Here is a 22,896-nt window from a genome sequence, read left to right as displayed (position 1 = left end):
TGGCCTTGTAAAAGAGTTAAAGAACGCCGGAAAACAAACTATGAAGTGTTACGGTTGTCGTGTAACACCTCGGGCAAAAAGGATGCTCGAAAGACCCTGCTCAACCAAAACGGAGGATGGATTCCTAATTTGCTATGGTTGGCTCGGGTGGTTGCCGGTCTGGCAGGCGCCCCGCAGTGATGTCAGGCCCCTTTGTATGTGCGTCCAAGGAAAGAACCCTTTCCACGAACTGTCCAATGCCAGTGGAGAACAATTTCCGCGAACCAAACAGGACCTGCGGGTTGCTGCCAGAGCAGACAAGACCATGCCAACTCACCTGGGAGAAGGGATCCGCCGCCTATCACCGCCCAGACCACATGGGTTGCCGCCAGAGGAGGCAAGCCCGTGCAAACTCACCTGGAAACAGGGATCAGCCACCTAACCAGACCAGACTCAGTGCAGGTCACGTGAAGTTGACGTAAGCAAGATCCCGCCTACATGTACTATTTTAGTGGGCCTAATTAAGACATGTCCAGGAATTCCAGACATTCTCCTTCGGAACTTCACAGCAACGCACAAGTATAACTCAATGGGAATTTTTTTTTTTTCAAAATTGTTTCAGAATATCGGCTGAGGATCAAAAGGTTTCAACTGACTACAACAAGAGCGTAGCTCCTTTTAACAAGATGTGTATTTTGGCCCTAAGTCAGAACATTGGTGGTGCGTTAAAGCAATTCAGACAGGGGCGGTGAAGTCCCACTACAGGAGGAAATCGTTTTGCACCCTCTCTTCAGAGGGCACATTGACTTGAAGTGCCAAATTTAAGCCATGAAACGGTTTATTACAGTTGGCATTGAGAAGGCAATGGTAGAGGGAGTGTTATGCAGCCTGTTAGCACGCGCAGGTGTTTGAGAAGCAGCCGAGATGGTACAGAGTTATGCGTGTGCATGTCTTGAGCATGCCTGGGTATGGTTGTATGCGCGTGTGCGCTGTGTGTATGGGTGGGCGGGTATGTGCCTCCGTATTTGTGTTTGCATGCACGCGAGTGCGTGTATGCGTGTGTGAGCGTTCGCGGTGTGTGTGCGCGCCTGTGTGCGCGTGTGCTTGCGATGCATGCGTGGGCACGTGTGAACGCGTACACATGCCAACGTGTTTTCGAATTTAAGCATGCACAATTGCGAACAAATGTGTGCGTGTTTGCGTGCGCATGGATGCATGTGCGTGCGTATATATATATATATATATATATATATATATATATATATATATAGTGTGTGTGTCTGTGTGTTTGTGTGTGTGTGTGCATGCGTATGACGCATGGATAGAGAGTACGTGCGTGTGAGGGAGAGTGCGTTTATGTACGGGGGAGACAGATAGTGTGTGTGTGTGTGCGAGGGAGAGAGAGCGTGTGTATGCGCGAGGGAGAGAGAGATTATGCGTGTGTGTGCGTGCGAGGGGAGAGTGTGCGCGCGTGCCAGTGCCTCCGTATCTGCATATGCTTGCACGCGAGTGCGTGTATGCGTGTGTGAGCGTTCGCGGCGTGTGTGAATGCCTGCATCTGCGTGTTAGTGCATGTGTGTGTGCGCTTGCGTGCTCGTGGCCTTGACTGGTAACAGTGATAAGAGGAGAGGGGCACCGACTGTGAGGTATTTTGTGCCGTACAAGCGAAAGACGGAATTATGATATTCACTGTCTATTTATATTCAGGTACACCCAACTGTGGTATTAAGAAGTTCATGACCACGCACTTCGCCTTTGTTAGCCGCATTGACATTGCCCTTGTGATCACCATGGGAGACTTCAATGTGGGCATTTCAAAACCAGAAAAGAAATGGTTCACTGAGCTTGTGCAAGAAGAATTTGGTTTGAATGGCGAGACCAATCGAAGCGCAAAACGTGAACAAGGTGAATGCAGGCTCCTGCATTCACCTTGTTCACGTTTTGCTCATCGTCTTGAATTTCCATCTCCCGCATTCCCCGTCTTTTCCCTAGACCAATCGAAGTAACTCAATTAAGTAACAACGGTTGTGCATAGATTCTACTTTGGCCAAGATTCTGTCTAAGGTTGTAACCGGGCCAACCCGTATATATCACACTAATCACAAGGCTATCATCACTACCCTTACCAACTCTACATGCAGGTGATTCTCTCGGGCAATCTGTGCCATCTGAATAGTAAGCTGTCTCCAGGCTCCTTGAAAGATTACTACGAAATGAGATAACCTACAGAAGAATTAACAATCGAAAGAACATACTCGCCGTAAATGTCGTGCATTCAACCGCTTTTGACATCTTGCATACAGCAACCGATTTCAACGGGATCAGAGTGCGCTCTCACATTCCAGTCGACAAGAATACAGCAACAGGCGTAATATACGATGTAGTTGTTGCAATATCGAATGAAGACTTGCCTATCCTAGTTAAGACAGCCACTCCGCATGCTACCATCATGCAGGTATGTCGGATTGGCAATTCACGGTGTGTGAAGATAGTCATTCAAGGGCGACACCATACTATCTAATGTCAAGGTGGGCCATTTTCGGCATCTCATAAATTCATTCATTCCGAAACCTCTGCAGTGGCACAAGTGCTTTCAGTTGGATAACGTCAGAGGTATTTCTAATAGCAGGACAGTACAGGCACGCTGCGCTGAGTCCCACACGAAGGAGCCCTGCCAAACAACTGTTTTTAATTGCTGCAAAGGATCGCATGAAGCCGCGTCAAAAAATTGCCCCCGAATTTAAGAAAAAGTAAAGTATGTTTAAGGAGATGGTAAAGGAAGGCTGTACGCACCGGGAAGCAGCCGACTCTGTTATAAAAACCATGCTCCCGCCACCACCACCGATGTTCGCCAAAGAACGCGAAAGGCCCCCCACAGAGTGAACCTAGTCAAGCGGCATCACCACCTTTAATTGTGGACAGTAGCCCTTGCGCGAGACCAGATGTGAAGTTATGAATGACAAAGAAGTCCAGAGAAGCGCTTATGACGCAGCCTTTCCAGCACTGTCAAATGCACGCCCACATGCTGAGCTTGAGCGGCGTACAGAACCTTCATCGAAGGTGCCGCTTGCTTCCGACAAGTTGCCTGAAAAGGATGTGCAGGTGGTTATATTGCTGAAGTGTCTAATGGCTAGAATTCGCACACTTTGGGTAATGCACGAACTTCGACAACTCTATGCGCTTTACAAGTACTGGATGCTCTCGTTCCTGTGCTTGAAAGCTTGCTTTAGAAACATGGCTCGTCCACTTCTGCAGAAGCGACCTTTTCAAGAAGTCAAGAATGCCTCAACTCTTAAGTGGAATGTGAGAGACCTGAAATCACGTATTTTCGATTTTCGTCAATTTGTATAAGTAACTCGGTTCCCGATATTGGTCATCTGTCAACCAAACGGGGAAAAAATCCTAACACTATCACGATATGGAGCTTTTGTTTCCGCCACGTCTAAAAAAAGCGGCTAGGTCCTCGTTTATGTTCGCAAGGAGCTTCCCTGCGTGACCCAGGCCGTGCCTCCCCATGACGATAACTCGTACCTGCGCCTTAGCATAATGAAGAACGGGCTTTCGTTCATGCTCGTAGCAAGCTACATTTCCCGATGAAGTCGCTTAGACTGCAAAAGGTTCGAAAATGTTTTGACGACTATCTCCAGTCCATGGATAGTCACAGGTGATTTTAATGCTCCTCGTCCAATTTGGGGACGTACAAGAACGAATTTGGGAGACAGGATGCTTGTATCTTTTGCTTCTGGCTGACCTCTGCGTTTTGAACGACGGCAGCCCAGCAATCTTGAAAGGGTCGTCATAGAGCAGATGCCATGGCCTGACTTTAGTATCACGATACCTTACTTCGAGCATCTACTGCTTTAATAACTTGGAAACACTTGGAGGTGACCATATTCCTACTTACGTTGCCATCAAAGGTCTAAACGGTACGTCTTCGCGGTTTCATGCACAGTTGATTGGCCCGCATTTCAAGCCTATGTGAACGCCGAATGCAAGGGCGGCTCTTTTCACTCACACATTTCGCATTCTGAACTTCTTGTCTTGCCGATGGGGAAGGAGTAAGCCTTAGTGAATACTACTCTAACTGGTTTGTAAAGTTTGCCGAAATCGAATGAACCAATGTAGGCTCGCTTGCAAGCGCGCAGGGCTTTTACGCTCCATCTTTTCTGCTCAAATAATTTTGTGCGTAAGCTACGTAAGCACGTCGTCTCAAGATATGTGGCTGAACCAAGCCGTCATACCGTTATCGAGTAGGGCATACCCTAGAGTCTGCTGTAAACACGAAAAAGTCTCTTGCGTTGTATACACGTCAGCACAGCTTATGAATCAACGTGACATACACAAGCTTCTTTGCCTCCCATGGGAAAAAAGACATCCTCCAAACTTGCCCTACTCATCCAAAAATTGCAATTCAGGTAAATTTATGCTTTATGTTTCGTGTAAAAGTAATACTATCAATAAATTTTAGCGTTAATATTCTCATTGATACCATTACTACTGTTCGACCCATCCCCCTCACCCCCATATTTCATTGTTCTACAGCCCGCTTCTTGTGCGATTCCCTGTGAGGGATATGTGCCATTATCTGGGATCAGTCATGGTTTGACAGAATATGTGATTTTATTGTGCAGAGCAAGCTGACTGATTTGATTTGATTGCAGACACTCGTAATTTCTCCTTAGATTGAGTGTTCACTTTAAGGACTACTTGAAAAATGACCTTTGTGGGCGCGAGTTAAAGTGGTCTTAACGCACAGTTCACATAAACCTTTCTTACTCAGCACGAGTGCATATGCGTCAATTTAACTGAATTTTTTCCTTCAGTTCAGCTATTTTGGTAGCCTTAGTACGTTTGTGTGTTTGGAATAAAGGTGCGCGCGTTAGATAGGGAAAGGGCTATCCTCCGTTTCTGAACCATGTCTTGAGATTGCCGGCTCTCCAATGTAGTTTACATTCCCATCTATATACAGGTATTACACAAACAACACATTTTTTAAAGATGCTGGTTGTATTTACTTCGCCATATTGCTAGGAAGGGTGGGGGGGGGGGGGGCTGTGGTGCACTGCTGTGCCGGGAAGGCTTCTTCGGCGCCGTGTACGCAGTAAACACGGTATGCGAGTGATAGCGGGATTTTTCATTCAAGCTCGTTGTTCCCTGCTTGGCCACATTTACGCAAGTAAGAATTCTTCAGATCTTGTCGCCGGTCTTTACCGCTGCCGCTCCCAGTATGAGGGATGCTCTCCACGAATTCTACACCCCCATAAAGGTGTTTGTGGTGAGACAGCTTCCCTGAAAAAAAAAATGAAAAAAAGAATTCGTCGCCGAGTGAGAACGGTGCGGAAAAGTTTTCTTTTGCAAACAGTGCGTCGTTAAGCTCGTTGTTTATTGTCTTGGAGGTTAGATAGATTGTCAAAGAAAGCATCATGCATTGTAGTTGCCGCAAGAACTTATGCATTCGTTCACATCTCATTTCTGTCCTATGAGCAGTATGAACAGTATAGATATATAGAAAGAAATGTTTAATGAACGAAAATACAACGAGGTTGGCCTGAGGTATATTTCTCTAAACAGCTACCTAATAATGGAGAAAGGGGAAGAGGGAAAGAACAAGCCGCATAACGGGTGATGATGTGGAGCGAAGGGAGACGCAAAACACGCAATGGGCACGGTGCCTCAAGGTCTAGAGGGCGGACCCGTACTGTTCAGAAAGTCTAATAAGGTCTGGATGGCCTGAGGACTGAATCTGCCGCAATGCTAAGGGCCCAATATCCCTTTCTCCGATACAAGTAGGCTGTCGAGGCGGGCAAGATCATGAATCGATATGGTGCGTGTAGTTATTATTTTAGTTTAGAAGTTTGTCGGGAATGACAGGAAAACTCCGAAAGTCTCTACAAAAAGTTGCGTTTTCGCCCATTCGTTTCAGTACAGCCATTCAGACCTAACTGCACAAGCAGCAAGCGGCGTACTGCCAACCGCCAAATTCATCACATCCTAACAAAGCTGCATCTACAAGTCTCACTTTGTAGCTCTCTCTACTGTACGCTGTTCCTCATAACCCACTCTGCAGTTCTGGGACGGCAAACCTCACAATTTAGGTTCACTTGTGTTGCGTTTACTTACCGGGGAGTTCTGTGTGACTTTTCTATACACGCATGTTTAGCTTCACCCTGTTTTAAACTCAGTAATTAGCTGGTGTTTCTGCGTTAGCCCTGTGATTGGCAACTAATCTTTTTCTCTTCGTCCTTATTGGCTCTACATTAACGTCCTGCCAGTATTTATTCTCTCACGACACAGCTTGCTACGTCAGTTGTCATCAACGACATTGCGCATCAGCAACTCCGACTAGGAACGTTTTAGACACTGCGATGATACGCTGCGGCAGCGTACATGTTAAGAAACGTCATAAATTTTTGGGACTCGTGTTCTAACAATAATTGCCATTTATCTTCCGCGCCGTTTCCTTTCTTTAAAACAGCCCTCCCGGTGTAAGCACCGGCGGCCGTCGTAAGGCACCAGCTGCGCCACTGCAAACAGCGCTTCAAACAGCGGCAGTGAGAGCACTGGCATGTGATGCAGACGACGCGGCAGAGGCGCGGAGCGTACCCATGGCACTTAGAGTAACTTTGCATTGCGGTTTTCAAGGGCTGAACAACTGGAAAGCGTCTTTTCGTGCATCTGCTCTCGAGAAAGGTCGGCGCTTGCACGAAGCGGGTCACGTACACGACATCAGGCAGTATAATTAAGAAAACGAGTGCTAACTGCGTTGCAAGTGCACGCTACAAACAAAGCTCAATGCGACAAGCTACGATGAGCAGCTAGATGTAAGTAACACTGAACTTAACGTTACAGCGCAAACACCTAAGACGATCCTCAAAAAGAAAGACACGACACGCATCAGCGCCAGTGTGTGTCGTGTATTTTTTTGTGTGTGTGTGGATCGTCTTAGGTGTTTGCGCTGCAACGTTAAGTTCAGAATTATGTACCAACTAGGCCCAAATGAAGTGGTAATGTAAGTAACAGCTTCTCTATTCCTACTCCAATTTCACTGTTCACAATAATACTGTCTCCTGAAAATGAAAAAAAAAATGAATGAACGTGCCTCACTTCTTTTCTTTCTTTATCTTTTTTTTGCACTGCTTCGCCGATTGCAGGTGTTGTACCTCGATTGTACTCCTTGCATGTTCCCGTTGCCTGTCCGTTTTTCTTTTCTTTTCGATGCTTCGAGATCCTAATACTTTGCCAACTGTTGTAGTCCTCAGTTTTCGCGTATTTCACGCAGCTTGACGCGACGAGAACCGTCGTTGGCGGCCAGTGCACGTGTAAAGCCGGCATCGCCGCGATGGTAAACATGCCACTGCGTTGGTGTTCGCCGTGGATGCTGAGCCAACAAACTCGTGTACCAGCAGCAGGCAGAGCTGGGGAGCCCCAGGAAAAGAAGTGTGCCCCAAAGGAAAAGGGCTCAGCCTCCGAAAAGACGGTACGTCACGTCAACATATTAGCGACTATACAACACTTTCTTGTTTCACCAGGGCCCAACGCGATATTTTAAGCCTTTGTGTGCATGCGTTTTTGATGTGACAAATGTTTTCTTACTTTTCTCTAGAAACCGATATGCCAGATAGTCTATCCTCCACGTATGTTCTGGGAAAATGTGATATCAGCTCTCCAATGGCGCAACTATCAAAAACAGAACGAAAGCGTGAGGAGCAAGGAGATAGCGAGTCAGTACTTTCTTCATGTGTCCCTGCCTATACGGCAATTATTTAGACCCGATTGCTTTTCCCATGTTGCAGACACCTCAATGTGTTCATTATAAGTGGTAGAAAAGAAACGATGTCTGGAAGTTCCACAGAGCCCAGTATCAAATTTAGTAGTGAGGTGGATGCCTTTGACAATGTACAGGCTACTTCTGTGGTCACATATAAGACACAGTGCACAACAGAGTGACACAAGGCAAGGTAGGTGAAACAGTTATTTCGAGCCCTGTAAGTTGTCTCTATATCAGTATTTTTAGTCTGGTTTTGTTAAGAGTTGATATAATGTGCGAAACAAGACAGTCGTTGGTACAGAGATGGGCAAGCCTACAGTAAACGCACTAGCCTGTAATGTTTCAATGCTTTCTCAGAGCTTGCAGAATAAACTTAATCCGGGCTAACAGAATCCTGAGCCACCGAGATCTATCGAAGACCTTGCTGAAAAGATGATCACGCAGAAGCGCATTACCACAGCTGCCATGATATTCGCATAAATCTAGAATCCTCAGGACGGCCATGGTTTGCTTATCATGAAAACGTTAATGTTCATGAGTTAGGATTTGTTCTGAAGGGCGGCCAACCAAGGCCAGGGTGTAGTCCTGATGGAGCTATTCAATGTCCTCACTTGGAAACTCAGCTGCTTGAGATAAAATGCCCTACTCGAGAAGGAGCGGGGAAGTCCCTCAAGGAAAAAAGTCTTGCTTACATTACGACGCATGTCACCTTAAGACATCCCACGAGGCCTACACGCAATTGCAGGTGGCTCTTTATACTCTCGGTATAAAAATGTGTAAATTCTTAGTGTATAGTCCCAAAGAGCTACTTCTTATCGTTGTGAAGCGCTTTCATCAGTTGTTGAGCCAAGACCCCACGATTACCTGGCAGCCTGAGCTAAGGATGGAAGGCGGGAAACAACGACGGCGACCTGGGAGTCGCATTTATTTAGACGATTGCCATGAGGCAAACGATCGCCCATCCATCAGTGCCTATCCAGAGGTCAACGCAGCGTGGACACCTACTCTTGACGGGTCGACAAAAGGTCACCAACTGCACCATTACCTGACAGCCTGAACTAAGGATGAATGCTACCGAACAACGACGTCGACCTTGCATTCACAGGTTGCCTTCTTGCCACATATTCCAAACCATAGGGCTTCGGAGGCGGGATTACTACAGAGTATTGCGAGCATGTGCGTGACATCACAACAGACCTGACGATTGTGATTTGCTGCTGGACAGTCTTCAGATTCCCTAGTCGACTCGCCTAGGGAAGACGACGGTAATAAAAGCGGAGACTTTTCGAGCAGTGGGACAGAGGGTCCTGATATAAACTCGGACGTTTAACTTGCCCCATCATGAAGAGGGCTTCCGTAACTGGAGCCGTGTAACTCGCCAATAAAGCCTTCTTCCTTCATTCCTACAACGTGACGTAGCAGTCGATGATCTTCGTGGATTCCTTGCCCTAAACGCCACCGTATAAGCCGCCACAAGCTGGTTTACAGCGGTGAGATCAAGAAGGCAGTCCTCAAGGCCTGGGATCGGTGGACCTGGGTACGTGGCTCCAAGAGACACGAACTTGTAAGATTGAGGGAAACTACGGATGGAATCGCGGATCCTGTGGATTCGGGATCAGCAGACCTCCTCTTCATAGCTCAGGGAGGCACGACCGTCACAGTAACTACGTGGAGTGTTGGATGACTCGAGGAAACTCGAAGGAAGAGCAGCAGAAGGGAAGTTCCATCATCTAGGATTGGCGGACGTGGGAACGTGGCTTCGGGAGACATGACCTTCGTAAGCTCTACGTTGGGTGGGTGCTTGAGCTACTACACTAAAGACATAAAGACAGGGTTCTATTGGGCAATAAGCTGAGCTTGATCGCCACCGTGAGTGCACCACCGGGGAATACAGGGCAAGTGGTAGTCAGCTCTTCAAAAGCATGGATATTACAGAGCTCGCTATAGAGATTAACCGTAGGTTGAAGAAGCGAGAAATTCGTACGGCGATTGACGAAATTGGTTTCGATGAGCACGAGCTGACCGAGGCCTAGAGAAAGATATGTCGCAAAAAGAAAGAAAAGGAGCGCGAGAGGAAAGAAAGGGTGGGAGAAATTGAGCTTGAGAGGGAACAGAGGAAACTGAGCATGAATTTGAGCTCTCATTCTGGCGCCGCCACAAACGGAAAGCGTGAAAATGACGAGTTTTCTTCAGCAGTACAAAGCAGGCGATGAAATCGGTCTCTACCTGATTAATTTTGAACGTAGTTGTGAGAAACAATCATTTCACCATGACACATGGCTGGAACGGTTCCTGGCATTGTTGCCGGGAGAAGTCTCGCAAGTCGTAGCCCGACTGATCGCAGCCGAGTCTGGCGCGTACAGTTCGCGAAGTGGAGTTTGCTCGCAAAATACGAGATTTCCACCGAGGAATTTCGGAGGATATTTTGGCAGGAAAGAAAGAAGCCTAACGAAAGCTTCATTGAATTTGAATGTAACCTGAAGGATAATTTTGCAGAGCGGGTGAAAGGAGCAGGGACGGATAACGTCAGTAAACTGTCAGATTTAGTCTGCTAAGAGCAGTTTTACGAGACCCTGTGGGATAACGACCGCCTTTGGGCGAAAAACACGCAGGAACGTGCATCTGTAAAGAGTGCAGCACAGCTGGCCCATGAGTGCGTGGTAAGCCATAGCTTCATGCTACAGAGCAGTACTACACTCAAATCGAAAGCCTTCCGCACGGCCACAATATTGCCCTTGAGGGCAGCAAACCACCCAAAAGGAACGAGATGCCACTAGTCGCAGTTCGGCGCGCACCGAAGGTATAGAGAAAGCATTTGAATGGGGTAGAAAGGAATCCGCAAATCAATCGGAAGAGCTCGAACTTAGACTTCAGTTGGCATTGTTACGTTTCGCCTACGACCCGTGATAAAGCCGGCGCGGATGCAACGTACGCCGGAGCTTCGTTCAAAGCGGTGGACATTTTGGCCCGTTCGGAGCGGCCGCGACGCATCCCCGCCGAGCGCGTCCCGGCATGTTCAGTGCCACGTGTCTTTGTGTGTGCGTGTGTGTGTGTGTGTGCCCACGCTTGTCAAAGCGCGGCAGCCGGGGAGAGGAGCTCCCCAAGTGTGAAGCGAGGAGGTCTGACCGGCGCCGGCCCGGCTGATGCGTCACTACACTCGTCTCTACATGTCTCAGTCCGTCCGTGCCTCGCTGTCACGTGGTGTCGTCCCGTGACCTTCCTTCTTGCCCGCGACGCCAAGAGTATAAGAGCAGCTGCCCCCGGACGCCTGGAGAGAGGCTCCGATTTCTTCTGTTGAGTAACGTGCTCTCCCGTCTCTCTACTTCGGTCGACCTGACCGCCCGCTCTTTGCGATGCTAGAATAAACAAGTTGTTCTGTTAGCAGTCGACTCATGCTTTGCTGGGACCTTCGGATGCTTCCAGTGTGCCCCAGGCCGCCAGGCCAACGCTACCCTTGGGGCTTGCGACCCATTTGCAACAACGGGCGCCAACGGTCCGATTGCAACAACGGGTGTCAGCACTGAGATTCCAACAGCCGGTGCCATCGGTGGGATTCCAATAGCCGGTGCCATCGGTGAGGTTCCAACAGCTGGTGGCAGCGGTGGGATTAAAACAGCCGGTGCCATCGGTGAGGTTCAAACAGCTGGTTGCCAGCGGTGAGATCGCGACAACGGAGGCCAGCAGCGAAGATATGCGGTTGACTGTATGCTGAGCAGCACAACGACCATCCGGGAGCAGTGCAGCGAGCCCTGTGTGATGACTGGTTGCCTGCAGCGGAACGACTGCGCTGAATTCTTGGCTGCGAGGTTTGGTGAGTGCGGGACTTTCTTGTTCTGAGTTTTGCCAGGCTTTTGTTAGTGTCAGAAACAGAGCTGGTAATTGTGGTTGTCGTTGCTGCCGGGTTAGTTTGCGGCAAGACAATAGCAGGCAGTAGAGAAAGCAGCATTCAGAGCAGCCATGGATTTGAAGTCGTTGCGCAAACCGAAATAGTTGGAGCTTGCAAGAGAGTTGGGTCTGGATGTCTCAGACAAACTCAGAAAACCAGAACTGCTAAGGGCTATTCTTGAGTTAGAAGCTGAGGATGACGAGCTGTCGGAATGTCTTGAGACCATTGAGGAGAGGGCAAAAAGACAGGAGCGTGAACTTAAAGAACAGAAAGAGCGAGAGCAACAAGAGAAAGAAAAAGAGCGTGACCGTCAACACGCTTTGGAAATGAAGCGTCTCGAGGTGGAGATGGAACGCGCTCGTAATGGAAGTCAGGCACACAGTGCAGGAGAACGAGTATTGTTCAAAATGACTGACCTAATGCGGCCGTTTAAACTTGGAGAGGACATTGGTTTTTTCCTGGTTAACTTTGAGCGAACGTGCGAGAAGCAGGGGTTCTCTCGGGAAACGTGGCCACAGCGCTTGCTCACTTTGTTACCCGGCGAGGCGGCCGACGTAGTCGCTCGCTTGGAGAGAGAGGAGGCAGAGGATTTCGACAAAGTGAAATCGAGTCTGCTAAAAGTGTACAGGCTGTCAGCGGAGGCGTTCCGTCGGAAGTTTCGAGAAAATGAGAAGGGCAAAAGTGAGTCATATACAGAGTTTGCCTACAGGCTAATGTCAAACAAGCAGGAGTGGCTCAAAGAAGAGAAAGCGTTTAGTGACCACGAGAAAGTTCTGCAGTGTTTCGGGCTAGAACAGTTTTATAGTCGGTTACCTGAGAACGTGCGGTACTGGGTCTTGGATAGGCCAGACGTTAGTACGGTGGCTAGAGCCGCTGAGCTAGCCGAAGAGTTTGTGACGCGTCGGGCTCGCGGAGCTAAGTACGGTCAAAAGGGTGAATTTGGCTCCAAGTTTGAGAGGCCGAAGTTCACGCCCATGAGAGCAAAGGGGGACACACATAGTGTGGACGCGAGTGAAAGCAGTCCGACCGAACGTTAGGAGACGGCGGCAGCTGAAGCCGAACGCAGAAAGCGGTTCGAGGCGAGGCAAGCGCGCGTGTGTTATACGTGCCAGAAGCCGGGTCACTTTTCGGCGCAGTGTCCGGAAACAAAAACAAAAGTCGTGTTTTGGTCATTATGCAGCACTGACGAGAACATGAAGCTTCTCGAGCCTTACATGCGAGACCTCCTCGTGAACGGGAAAGAGTGCCGAGTGCTTCGCGATTCCGCAGCTACGATGGATGTAGTTCACCCCTCTTACGTAGAACCCGATATGTTCACGGGCGAGTGCGCATGGATCAAACAAGGCGTGGAAGCTCATAGCGTGTGTCTGCCCGTAGCAAAAGTGCTTATTGAAGGTCCTTTCGGAGCACTTGAGACGGAGGCGGCAGTGTCATCTATGCTGCCCCCCAAGTACCCGTACCTATTTTCGAACAGGTCCGATCACCTCCTGCGCGAGAAGGGGCTTTTGTTTGGTGAGGCTAGCGTTCAGGCCTTAACCAGATCGAAGGTTCGGGAGCTCGCTGCAAAGGCGGTAGTTGCGGGGCCGACGTTGTCGAACGATGAGAAAGGGTCAGAGGCGCAGCAAGCTGATATTCAGAGCACGCCCGAACTGAATAAAATTGAGCCTGTAGCGTTAAAGGCACCAGATACTGGAGAAGAAATTCCCGATGCGGGAAAGTTAGAAGAGCTATCTGCAGATTTGCTCATCGTGCCTACGTCAGACGGACTTAATAGGTTGCTAAAAGTCAGCCGGTCGGCTTTGATAGCCGAGCAAAAGAAGGATGGCAGCCTAGAAAACATACGCTGCATTGTCAAGGAAGGTGTCGCCAAGAAAAATGCTCGCTTTGTGGAAAGAGGTGGGGTCCTGTACCGGAAGTATCTAGACCGCAGGGGAGTGGAGTTTGATCAGCTGATCGTGCCTCAGTGCTACCGTCAGGATCTGTTGCGCTTGTCGCATGGGGGTTCGTGGTCCGGACACCTAGGAGTTAAGAAAACTAAGGACCGTCTCTTGCAAGAGTACTATTGGCCAGGGTGTTTTCGGGACGCAGACCACTTTGTGAAGACATGCGACACCTGTGAGCAGGTGGGCAAACCAGGGGACAAATCGAGGGCGCCGTTGAAGTTGGTACCTATCATTACGGAGCCTTTTAGACGGCTCGTTATTGATACAGTGGGACCTCTGCCGGTAACAGCCACGGGGTACTGACACATTTTGACTGTGATCTGCCCAGCGATAAAGTTCCCTGAAGCAGTGCCGCTTAAAGAACTCAGCTCAGTTGAGATAGTCAATGCACTACTGTCCATATTTGCGCGAGTTGGTTTTCCTGCGGAAATCCAATCAGATCAGGGCACAGTGTTTACTAGCGCTTTGACGACAGCCTTTCTCGAAAGGTGCGGGGTAAAGCTGCTACACAGCTCAGTGCACCACCCCCAGTCGAATTCCGTTGAGAAGCTCCACTCCGTCATGAAGCGCGTGTTGAGAGCATTGTGTTTTGAACATCAAACTGACTGGGAGCTGTGTCTGCCTGGGGTGATGTTTGCATTACGGACCGCGCCGCATGCGGCTACGGGGTTTTCGCCAGCTGAGCTAGTGTACGATCGCTCGCTGCGATCTCCGCTTCGCATACTTCGAGACGGATCACTGCCCTCTCCAATGGCTGCAGACTATCTCTTTCACAAATGGCCGCCTCCTGCGCTGGAGCCTCGCTTTGCAACAATATTCCTTTGAGGTGCGTTACAAAAAGGGGAGTCTCAACGGTAACGCCGATGGCTTAAGTCGAAGCCCCTAACGTGGGAATCAGCCTCAAAATTGTTTGTTATTGATGTTTTTCTTCCTGAGGCAGGACTTTTAACATATTGCTTTTGTGTAGTGTTTCAAAGTGATGATGTGCTTTCTAGTGCAATTTTCCGATTTGTGGACGCGTTCTGAGTGCTGCTATAGACTACTGTAAGGAACTAGGCAGTAGTGTAAAAGGGGAAAGAGCCTGGCATGGCTTAGTGAGGGTTGTGCCGTGCTTGCTGACTGAGCGGCTGAGTTTCGGCGCAGTTCTAACGCTTGCTGGGAAAGAGAACAAAAATGGCAACTCTCCTGAAGTCACTTTGCAGTGTCCTGTGTGAACCTGAACGTGAGAACGAGGCCTTCTCGGTGCGCTGCGCTCAAGAAACGCCGAGGGACGACCGACTTCGGTTATGAGCATCATCGAGCGACATCCCTCCGGACAGCGGATGCAGTCCCCTGACCATCGGGATCTCCCTCCCCCGGCGGGGCGGTCTGTTACGTTTCGCCTACGACGCGCGATAAAGCCGGCGCGGATGCAACGTGCGCCGGAGCTTCGTTCAAAGCGGTGGACATTTTGGCCCGTTCGGAGCGGCCGCGAAGCATCCCCGCCGAGCGCGTCTCGGCATGTTCAGTGCCACGTGTCTTTGTGTGTGCGTGTGTGTGTGTGTGCCCACGCTTGTCAAAGCGCGGCAGCCGGGGAGAGGAGCTCCCCAAGTGTGAAGCGAGGAGGTCTGACCGGCGCCGGCCCGGCTGATGCGTCACTACACTCGTCTCTACATGTCTCAGTCCGTCCGTGCCTCGCTGTCACGTGGTGTCGTCCCGTGACCTTCCTTCTTGCCCGCGACGCCAAGAGTATAAGAGCAGCTGCCCCCGGACGCCTGGAGAGAGGCTCCGATTTCTTCTGTTGAGTAACGTGCTCTCCCGTCTCTCTACTTCGGTCGACCTGACCGCCCGCTCTTTGCGATGCTAGAATAAACAAGTTGTTCTGTTAGCAGTCGACTCATGCTTTGCTGGGACCTTCGGATGCTTCCAGTGTGCCCCAGGCCGCCAGGCCAACGCTACCCTTGGGGCTTGCGACCCATTTGCAACAACGGGCGCCAACGGTCCGATTGCAACAACGGGTGTCAGCACTGAGATTCCAACAGCCGGTGCCATCGGTGGGATTCCAATAGCCGGTGCCATCGGTGAGGTTCCAACAGCATGTTATCATTTTAGGCAAACGAGTCAATTCGCCCGAAACTGCCCAAACAAAAGGCCAGTATTCGCTTGCATAAGCAATCATCTGAGTAACAGCGATCTTCTAAAGTCATACACAGACTGATGTATTCGTAACTGGCCAAGAGTGTGGGGTACTCCAGGACTCTACGGCCACCATGGACGTCGTGCATACAAAGTATGTGAAAAGTGAAGATTACGCGTCCGAACGTGCATGGATAAGGAGGCCTTGAGTGAAGACTCAGTGCGCCTACGTATGGCAAGAGTACATATTGAGGGAGTTTACGGAGATATCTGAACAGTGGCAGAAGTCTCCAATGGACTACCGGAAGGCTACTCTTACCTTTTCTCAAACAGCTCGGAGTCACTATTAAAAAGGGGGGGGAGGGCACAAATTTGCTGAAGCGCAGGTCATGGCTTTGACTAGGTCAAAGCATGCCAACTGGCTCAGCAGATGCGGCACGACGAGGAACAAAGTACCAAAATAGAGGAGGAAGCAGCTAGCTCCGGAGACGTAGGAAAGTCGGAGGAGCAAATCTTTCCGATTATCTTGCAAGAACATCAGGAGAAGGGTCATGGCGCGAAGCCGCCATTGAAAAAATAAAGGGTACTAGAAAGGAAAAGAAAACAGTTTACAGGGGCCCGTGTTCGCACCGATCACGCATAGCCATTAACGCACGCTAGGTGTACACGACAACAAGGAGACGCTACGGGCGGCACAGGAAAATGACTTGACGGTAGCGGTTCTGAACAGTGGAACAAGTGAAGGTGTGTCGTCGAAAAACATTTCTTTCGATGTGAGAAACGATGCCTTATACCATAAGTACCAAGATAGGGGAGGGCAGTCTTACGATCAACTGGTGGTGCCGGCTCCGTATTACAAGGACTTGCTGAGCGTTTGTCATGACCACTCCTGTGCAGGAACCTAGGTGTAAATAGGACAAAGTACAGACTTCTGCTGGAATTTGATTGGATGGGTTGTTTCAAAGAAGCGCAGGATTTCGTCCCCACTTGTGACAGAGCAGGCGTCTAACGAGAAATGGAAAGAACCCATTGTAAAGGTGCCCATTATTTCAGAGCCCTTCCGCGGAGTTGTTCTGGTTTTGGTGGGACCGTCGCCAAAATTGTAAATGCGGGGAACGGATACATTTCCGCTTATTGCACCCTGCCACAAAGTTTTCTGAGGCATGCAGTTTCCTTAAAAGAGGCAACTTTGGTCGAGGTAGTGGATGCTCTGCTTTCCACATTTTCACGCCTCGGCTTCGCAGCAGAAATACAATCAGACTAGGGAACAGTTTTCACGAGCGCACTAACGACAATATTTCTCCAGAAATGTGACATTAGAGTGTTGCACAGCTCAGTCTAATATCCTCAGAGCAAAAGCATAGAGAGATGGCACCCCCTCCTCAAGAAAGTCTGGAGAGCGGTTTGTCATGAGAGGAAGTGCGACTAGCACTGTTGCCTACCAGACACACTCTTTGCGTTGCGCATGGGGCCACACGAGGGAACAGGGTTTGCCCCGGTAGAGCTGGTATATGGCCGTAATCTTCGAGGTCCCCTGAGGCTAGTTCGCGAGCTATGGGAGGATGATCGGGTGCCCATAAGTGGGGTGGAGTATGTTCTGGACCTGACGAAAGGTCCAGAACAGATGCCTTATTACATGAGTCTCGTGAGATCATGAAGTGTAACCTAGAGGCAGTGGAAGACGATTCAAATCAATATTACTACAGAAATGCGAGGAAGCGATCATTTAACACTGGCAACAAAGTGATGATCTTGCGGCCAAATCGTCAAAATAAACTGGAAGTCCACTGGGATGGACCCGCCGAGATAATTGATCACATTTCAGAGGTCAATTACACCGTGAGGTTACCTGGACGTAGACGTGAGGAATGGGTTTATCATGTGAACTTAATGGAACACTTCTTGGAGCGAACAGCTATTGTTAGCATAGCTATGCATGTTTCAGAGGACGTTCCTCTATAGTTACGTAGTTTTTGCGGGAAAACGGACCCCAGCGCGGAAGAAGTAATAACGCAGGCTGTTAAAAAGGAGGATGTACGAACTGAGAAAGTGGAAGATTTGAGGAGCTTTTTTCGGGAATATGTGGACTGTTTTGGGCAGAAGCTAGGAAGGACTCATTTTATACAGCATGACATCAAACTAACAACGGAGGTTCCTTTTAAGTCCAAAGTGTAACGCCCATCCCCGCGGCAGACAAACATAATGAAGGCAGAAGTAAAAAGGGTGCATTGTTTGGGGGTGAGGAAGCACATGGTGAATATTGCTCCCCTCTAATGGTAGTTGAGATACCATGGAAAAATCCACGGCCATGCGTGGATTATGGAAAGTTAAATGCCATACCGACACACCAAATCTACCCCTTGCCGAATATAGAGGGGACAGTAGAACTCGTAAGCAGCGTTGTGTGCATTTCAACCCTAGCCTTAGTTAGGGGATATTGGCAGGTGCCCTTAACAGATCGAGCCAGTCGCTACGCGGCCGTTGTAACCCCTTCAGGGTTACAACGGCCACTTACCAGCCACTACCAGCCACTTACCATGAGCATATCATATCAGACGGGGACAGCGGAAGAGAACACATAAACGACACGTTCTCTTCCGCTGTCCCCGTCTTTATTTGCGGTCAACATGATATGAAGTAAACACCAACTAGGCCAAACAGAAGTTCTGAAGTTACCATGAGCTTTTGCTTGAAGAAAGCGCCGTTCTGTTTTTCGAGGCTTATGGATCAGGTGCTTGAAGGACTAGAATAATTGGCGCTGCCCTATCTGGACGATGTGGTCGTGTTTTCTAATTACTGGGAGTCTCATTTGCAACATACCCGAACGGCGCTTGAAAGAATCCGAGGGGCGGGCTTGACAATCAAAGCCGAGAAGAGTCAGTTCGACCAGCCTCGTGTCACGTATTTGGGGTACGAAATAGGGCACGGGAAGCCGGAACCTATGAAAGCCCCAATTGCGGCCATAGTTGACTTTCCGAGGCCCGTAACAAAAAAGTATGTGCGGTCATTTCTGGAAATGCCTGGGTATTACCAGCATTATATTCCAAATTATTCGGAACTTGCCACACCGCTACCTGAGAGCCTCCGAAAGCGTGAATCAGAAGCGGTCACTTGGAGCGCCGATAGCGAAGAGGCTTTCCAGAATATGAAGAAACGTTTGTCTTCACAGCGTGCACTTGTCTCGCCAGACTTTCGCAGAGAATTATTTCGCCAATGTCACGCCACCAACCGTCATCCAGGTGTCGTCCTTGCGCAACTAAACGAACGCGGAGGAGAGCATCCTGTGCTGCACCTCAGCCGAAAACCGACACCACCAGAAGAGATGTTTAGTACCTCGAAGAAAGAGTGTTTGTGCATAGTATGGGTCATTCAAAAGCTAGAATGCTATATTGAAGGCACTAAATTCATGGTCGAGAGCGACCATTGCTCTCTTGCATGGCTGAATCAAATGTCAGGGAAAAACGGGAGACTACTGAGATAGAGTCTCATCTTGCAGGAATACAACTTCGAGGTCAAGTATGAGAAAGAGAGTCCGAATAAGAATGCAGACGGTCTGAACCGGAGATTTTAAGCAACGAACTCACAGTAAATTTTTTGGGATCGTGTTTTGTACGTATCGGTAGAGATCTTATTGAGTTAAACAACCTATTTCTTTCTTGTCGAGAGCCGACCACGACTAGAAAGGAGAAAGACAGAGAGGGGCAAAATATTGTAGAGCGATACACAGATCATAGCTGCAGTAGGCGTGTCGCTCGGACCCGCCAACGAGTGCGTGTCCTGTGCATTAAGAGGTGGACACAACGAAGCGAGGGCTGGGTCCTCGAGCTGCCGTGTGACATCAGCCATCACTACTAGAACGATCCCCGAGGCCGCGACCAAACATCGACGCATCGGGCAACCTGACGTCTGCCCACCCTCAGATCGAATCTCTTGGTGGTGGGCTTGTTTGTTACTCCTCAATACCAAAAATGCGTCAAGTGGACGTTCACCCCAAGGCAAAGAACCGCCCATCGATCAGCGCCTATCCAGCGTGGACGCATACTCGTGACGGGTCCCAAAAAGGGCTACCACCCTACCATTATCTAGCAGCCTGAGATAAGAATGAAAGGGCGGAAACAATGACGGCGACCTGGGAGGCGCAGTTAATTAGATGTTTCCCACGAGGCAAACCCCCATCCAACTATCGGCGCCCATCCAGAGGTCAACGCAGCGTGGACACCGACTCTAGACGGGTCCACAAAAGGCCAGCAACCCCACCATTACCTCACAGTCTGAACTAAGGATGAAAGGGAGGGCCCATCCAGGGCTACGAAACAACGGCGGCGACCTTGCATTCGCAGATGGCTTTGTTGCCACATATTCCAAACCATCGGGCTTTGGAGGCGGGGTTACTGTGGAGTGTGGCGAGCATGGTCCCGGTGTCGCAATGGATCCGACGATTGTGAATAGCTGCTGGACAGTCTTCAGATTCTTTATTCGACTCGCCTAGGGGAGACGGCGGTATGAACTAGAGCGTTTGACTTGCTCCTGCATGAAGTGGACTTCCGTAACTGGTGCCGTGTAACTATGCGAATAAGCCCTTTTTCTTTGATTCCTACAACCTGACGTATCATTCGGTGGACTTGGTGGATTCCTTGGCCGAAACGCCACCTTAAGCCTTAACAATTGAGTTGTTCGAAAGCAAAGGGCCGACCGTTTAGAGAAATCAATGTCCTGCCTTGATGAACTTTGGAGATATTGGAGATGTACTGCCTGGAGATTCCCATGCTGGATGAAGCACTGTACCGGCAGTATGCGTTGACGTTATTGACCGTGAGATCGAGCGGAGTCGCCGCCTGGTGGACGCTGGTGGAGCCATGGTATAGTGTGGATGGCACGTTGCGTCTCAGTTAGCCGCAACTTGTTTGCATGTGCGCGTACGGCCCCCATATCCTTTGAAGCCTGTTTATTCTGCGGTGGTAGCGCAGCCGTAAACGGTGGTATGGATTTTTGGAGAATATAGTGACTCACTTGGTTTTGCGTTGTGGTGTATGAGCTGCAGTAAAATCATTGACTACACGTGTCGAGATCGCGATGTGTGATTATCGCGCCCTCGGTGCGCAGCAATCATTCAAATTTAAGGTTTTATTGTTACTCACGCACTTCCCAAAAAGCATTCGGCGTCGCTTTAAGCAAACGAAGCGGTCACTGCAATACCCAAACGCAGCGGTTTAAGCTCCGATTCCTTGTGGCGATCATGCCGCAACCTTTGTGATACCGCGAAATATCAACGAGGTGGTGGAAGATCACTCACCAATAAAAAAGAAAATATCAAGCCCTCATAAGATGTGGCAGGATACAATTGATCTTAGGCGTATATTTGCAGATTTGTGTTAGTAGTTATGCGACCATTCTTAGCTGTTTCTGGGGCGTCCTTCTGTCATGTGGATATCCCACTACGCTGAAATATAAGCTGGTCTCTCGAGTAAATGTTTCGCGCTCTGGTACTTATAGTATCTGCTACAAAGCGGAAATACAGCATTACAAGAGGATAATGTGTAACATTGCAGTCGCTGGACCCACAGTCTTAAAAAATAAAAGTTCTAGTAGTTACTACTTAGTGCCACACCATTTGCTATCTTGGTATAACGGCAGTTGGTAACGATATAGTTAGAAGCATTACTGGCTAAGCAAGGTATCCATTGTTACTGATGGGTCTCAGGTACGAATTATAAATGCAATTAGGACCACCTGATAAACATTTTCTCACCTATGCTGCATACATTCTTCCAGCTGTGACGTATTCGACAGTGGGTCCGATATACACCTTATAGAAAAGAAACTTCTGAATCCGGTACTGCGTTCGGAATTGTCAGCTGAGGCCTATTAGTACCAGTGTCTAGCTTGTTTAGTAAGTTATATTACTAACTCTGTCATTACCAACTGCAGTTATACTAAGGCAGCAAATGGTGTGACACTAGTTTGTAACTACTACGACCTCTTTTTTTAAAAGTGCAGGAGGCCGTAAGTCTTAGTCACTGGTGGCTTTGCGCTTTCTAGCGTGGTGTTGTTAGCTTGACACAGGCAGTGGCGTAGCCAGAAATTTCGTTCGTGGGGGCTCACTTTGCAGCTCGGCCTCCCCTTTTAATTTAGTCGAGGGATAATATATATATATATATATATATATATATATATATATATATATATATATATATATATATATATATATATATAAGAAATAAATGTACGAAATGTAACCTTGTTTACATTTTCGTACATATGCAACGACCAGGGGAAAATATCAATGACGCTGTCCTTTGTTAGAATGTATTGAGCAGGAGCAGCTGTCACCGGTTGTGTATTGCGAGTAGTTTCTCGGAAATTATAGTCGCAACAGAGAACACATATAAAAAGCAGGAGTTCTGCAAAATATACGAGGGCGAGTCAAATGAAAGTGAGGCAATGCGAATATATGGCAAACGGGGTACTTTATTTAAAAGTAGTCACCATGAGTATTTAGACACTTGTTCTACTAACGAGTCGCGTGATTCCCGTCTCATAATACTCCTTGAGCTGCTGCCTCAAAAATCTGTAAATGACTACACGTCATCTTCCGACACGAATGTGGTTCCCTTGAGCAGTTTTTTTCAAATTTTACCAAATGTGGAAGACGCAAGGCAACAGGTCTGGGCTGCATGAGGGATGTTGCAGCGTTTCCCACTTGAACTTTGCCAGTTTTGTATTAACCACATCAGCGACGTGGGAACGGGCAATGTCGTGAAGCAAGATGTTCCCAATGCTCAATTTTCCACGTCATTTGTTCTTGATTGCGACACGCAGCCGATACGACCTTTCACAATATCTGAAACGATTTAGAGTTTCTCCAGGTTTAGAAAATTCGATCAATAATGGCCCCTAACGATCTAAAACGAAGTCAACATGACGGCCTTTGTTTTCCTTGGGAATGGTGAATTCAAATGTTTCCACTTTGCCGTAGTGTTTCAGGCTAGTAGTAGCGGCACCACGAGTCATCTCCGGTCACAATTGCAGACAAAAAGCCGTCACCCTCATCTGGGGTTCTTTGACGTGCACCTAAATCTAAGTACACCGGTGTTTTCGCATTTCGCCTCCATCAAAATGCAGCCGCCGTGACCGTGATTCGATCCCGGGAACTCGTGCTCAGCAGCCCAACACCATATCCACTGAGCAACCACGGCATTTTCAAT

General features: G+C 48.8%; 1 protein-coding gene across 1 annotated transcript in view; it reads right to left on the bottom strand.

Moving 5' to 3' along the window:
• Positions 1-5,029: 5,029 nt before the first annotated feature.
• LOC135920067 (luciferin 4-monooxygenase-like) overlaps positions 5,030-22,896 on the bottom strand; it is a 92,634-nt gene continuing 74,767 nt past the window's right edge. The window contains exon 10 of the mRNA XM_065454115.1: positions 5,030-5,268. Coding sequence (XP_065310187.1) covers positions 5,114-5,268 — 155 coding nt within the window. The 3' untranslated portion in view covers positions 5,030-5,113. The remainder of the gene's footprint in view (positions 5,269-22,896) is intronic.

Source organism: Dermacentor albipictus, unplaced genomic scaffold, assembly GCF_038994185.2.
Source record: "Dermacentor albipictus isolate Rhodes 1998 colony unplaced genomic scaffold, USDA_Dalb.pri_finalv2 scaffold_11, whole genome shotgun sequence".
Classification (NCBI taxonomy): domain Eukaryota; kingdom Metazoa; phylum Arthropoda; class Arachnida; order Ixodida; family Ixodidae; genus Dermacentor; species Dermacentor albipictus.
This window is presented reverse-complemented; position numbering and strand designations above follow the sequence as displayed.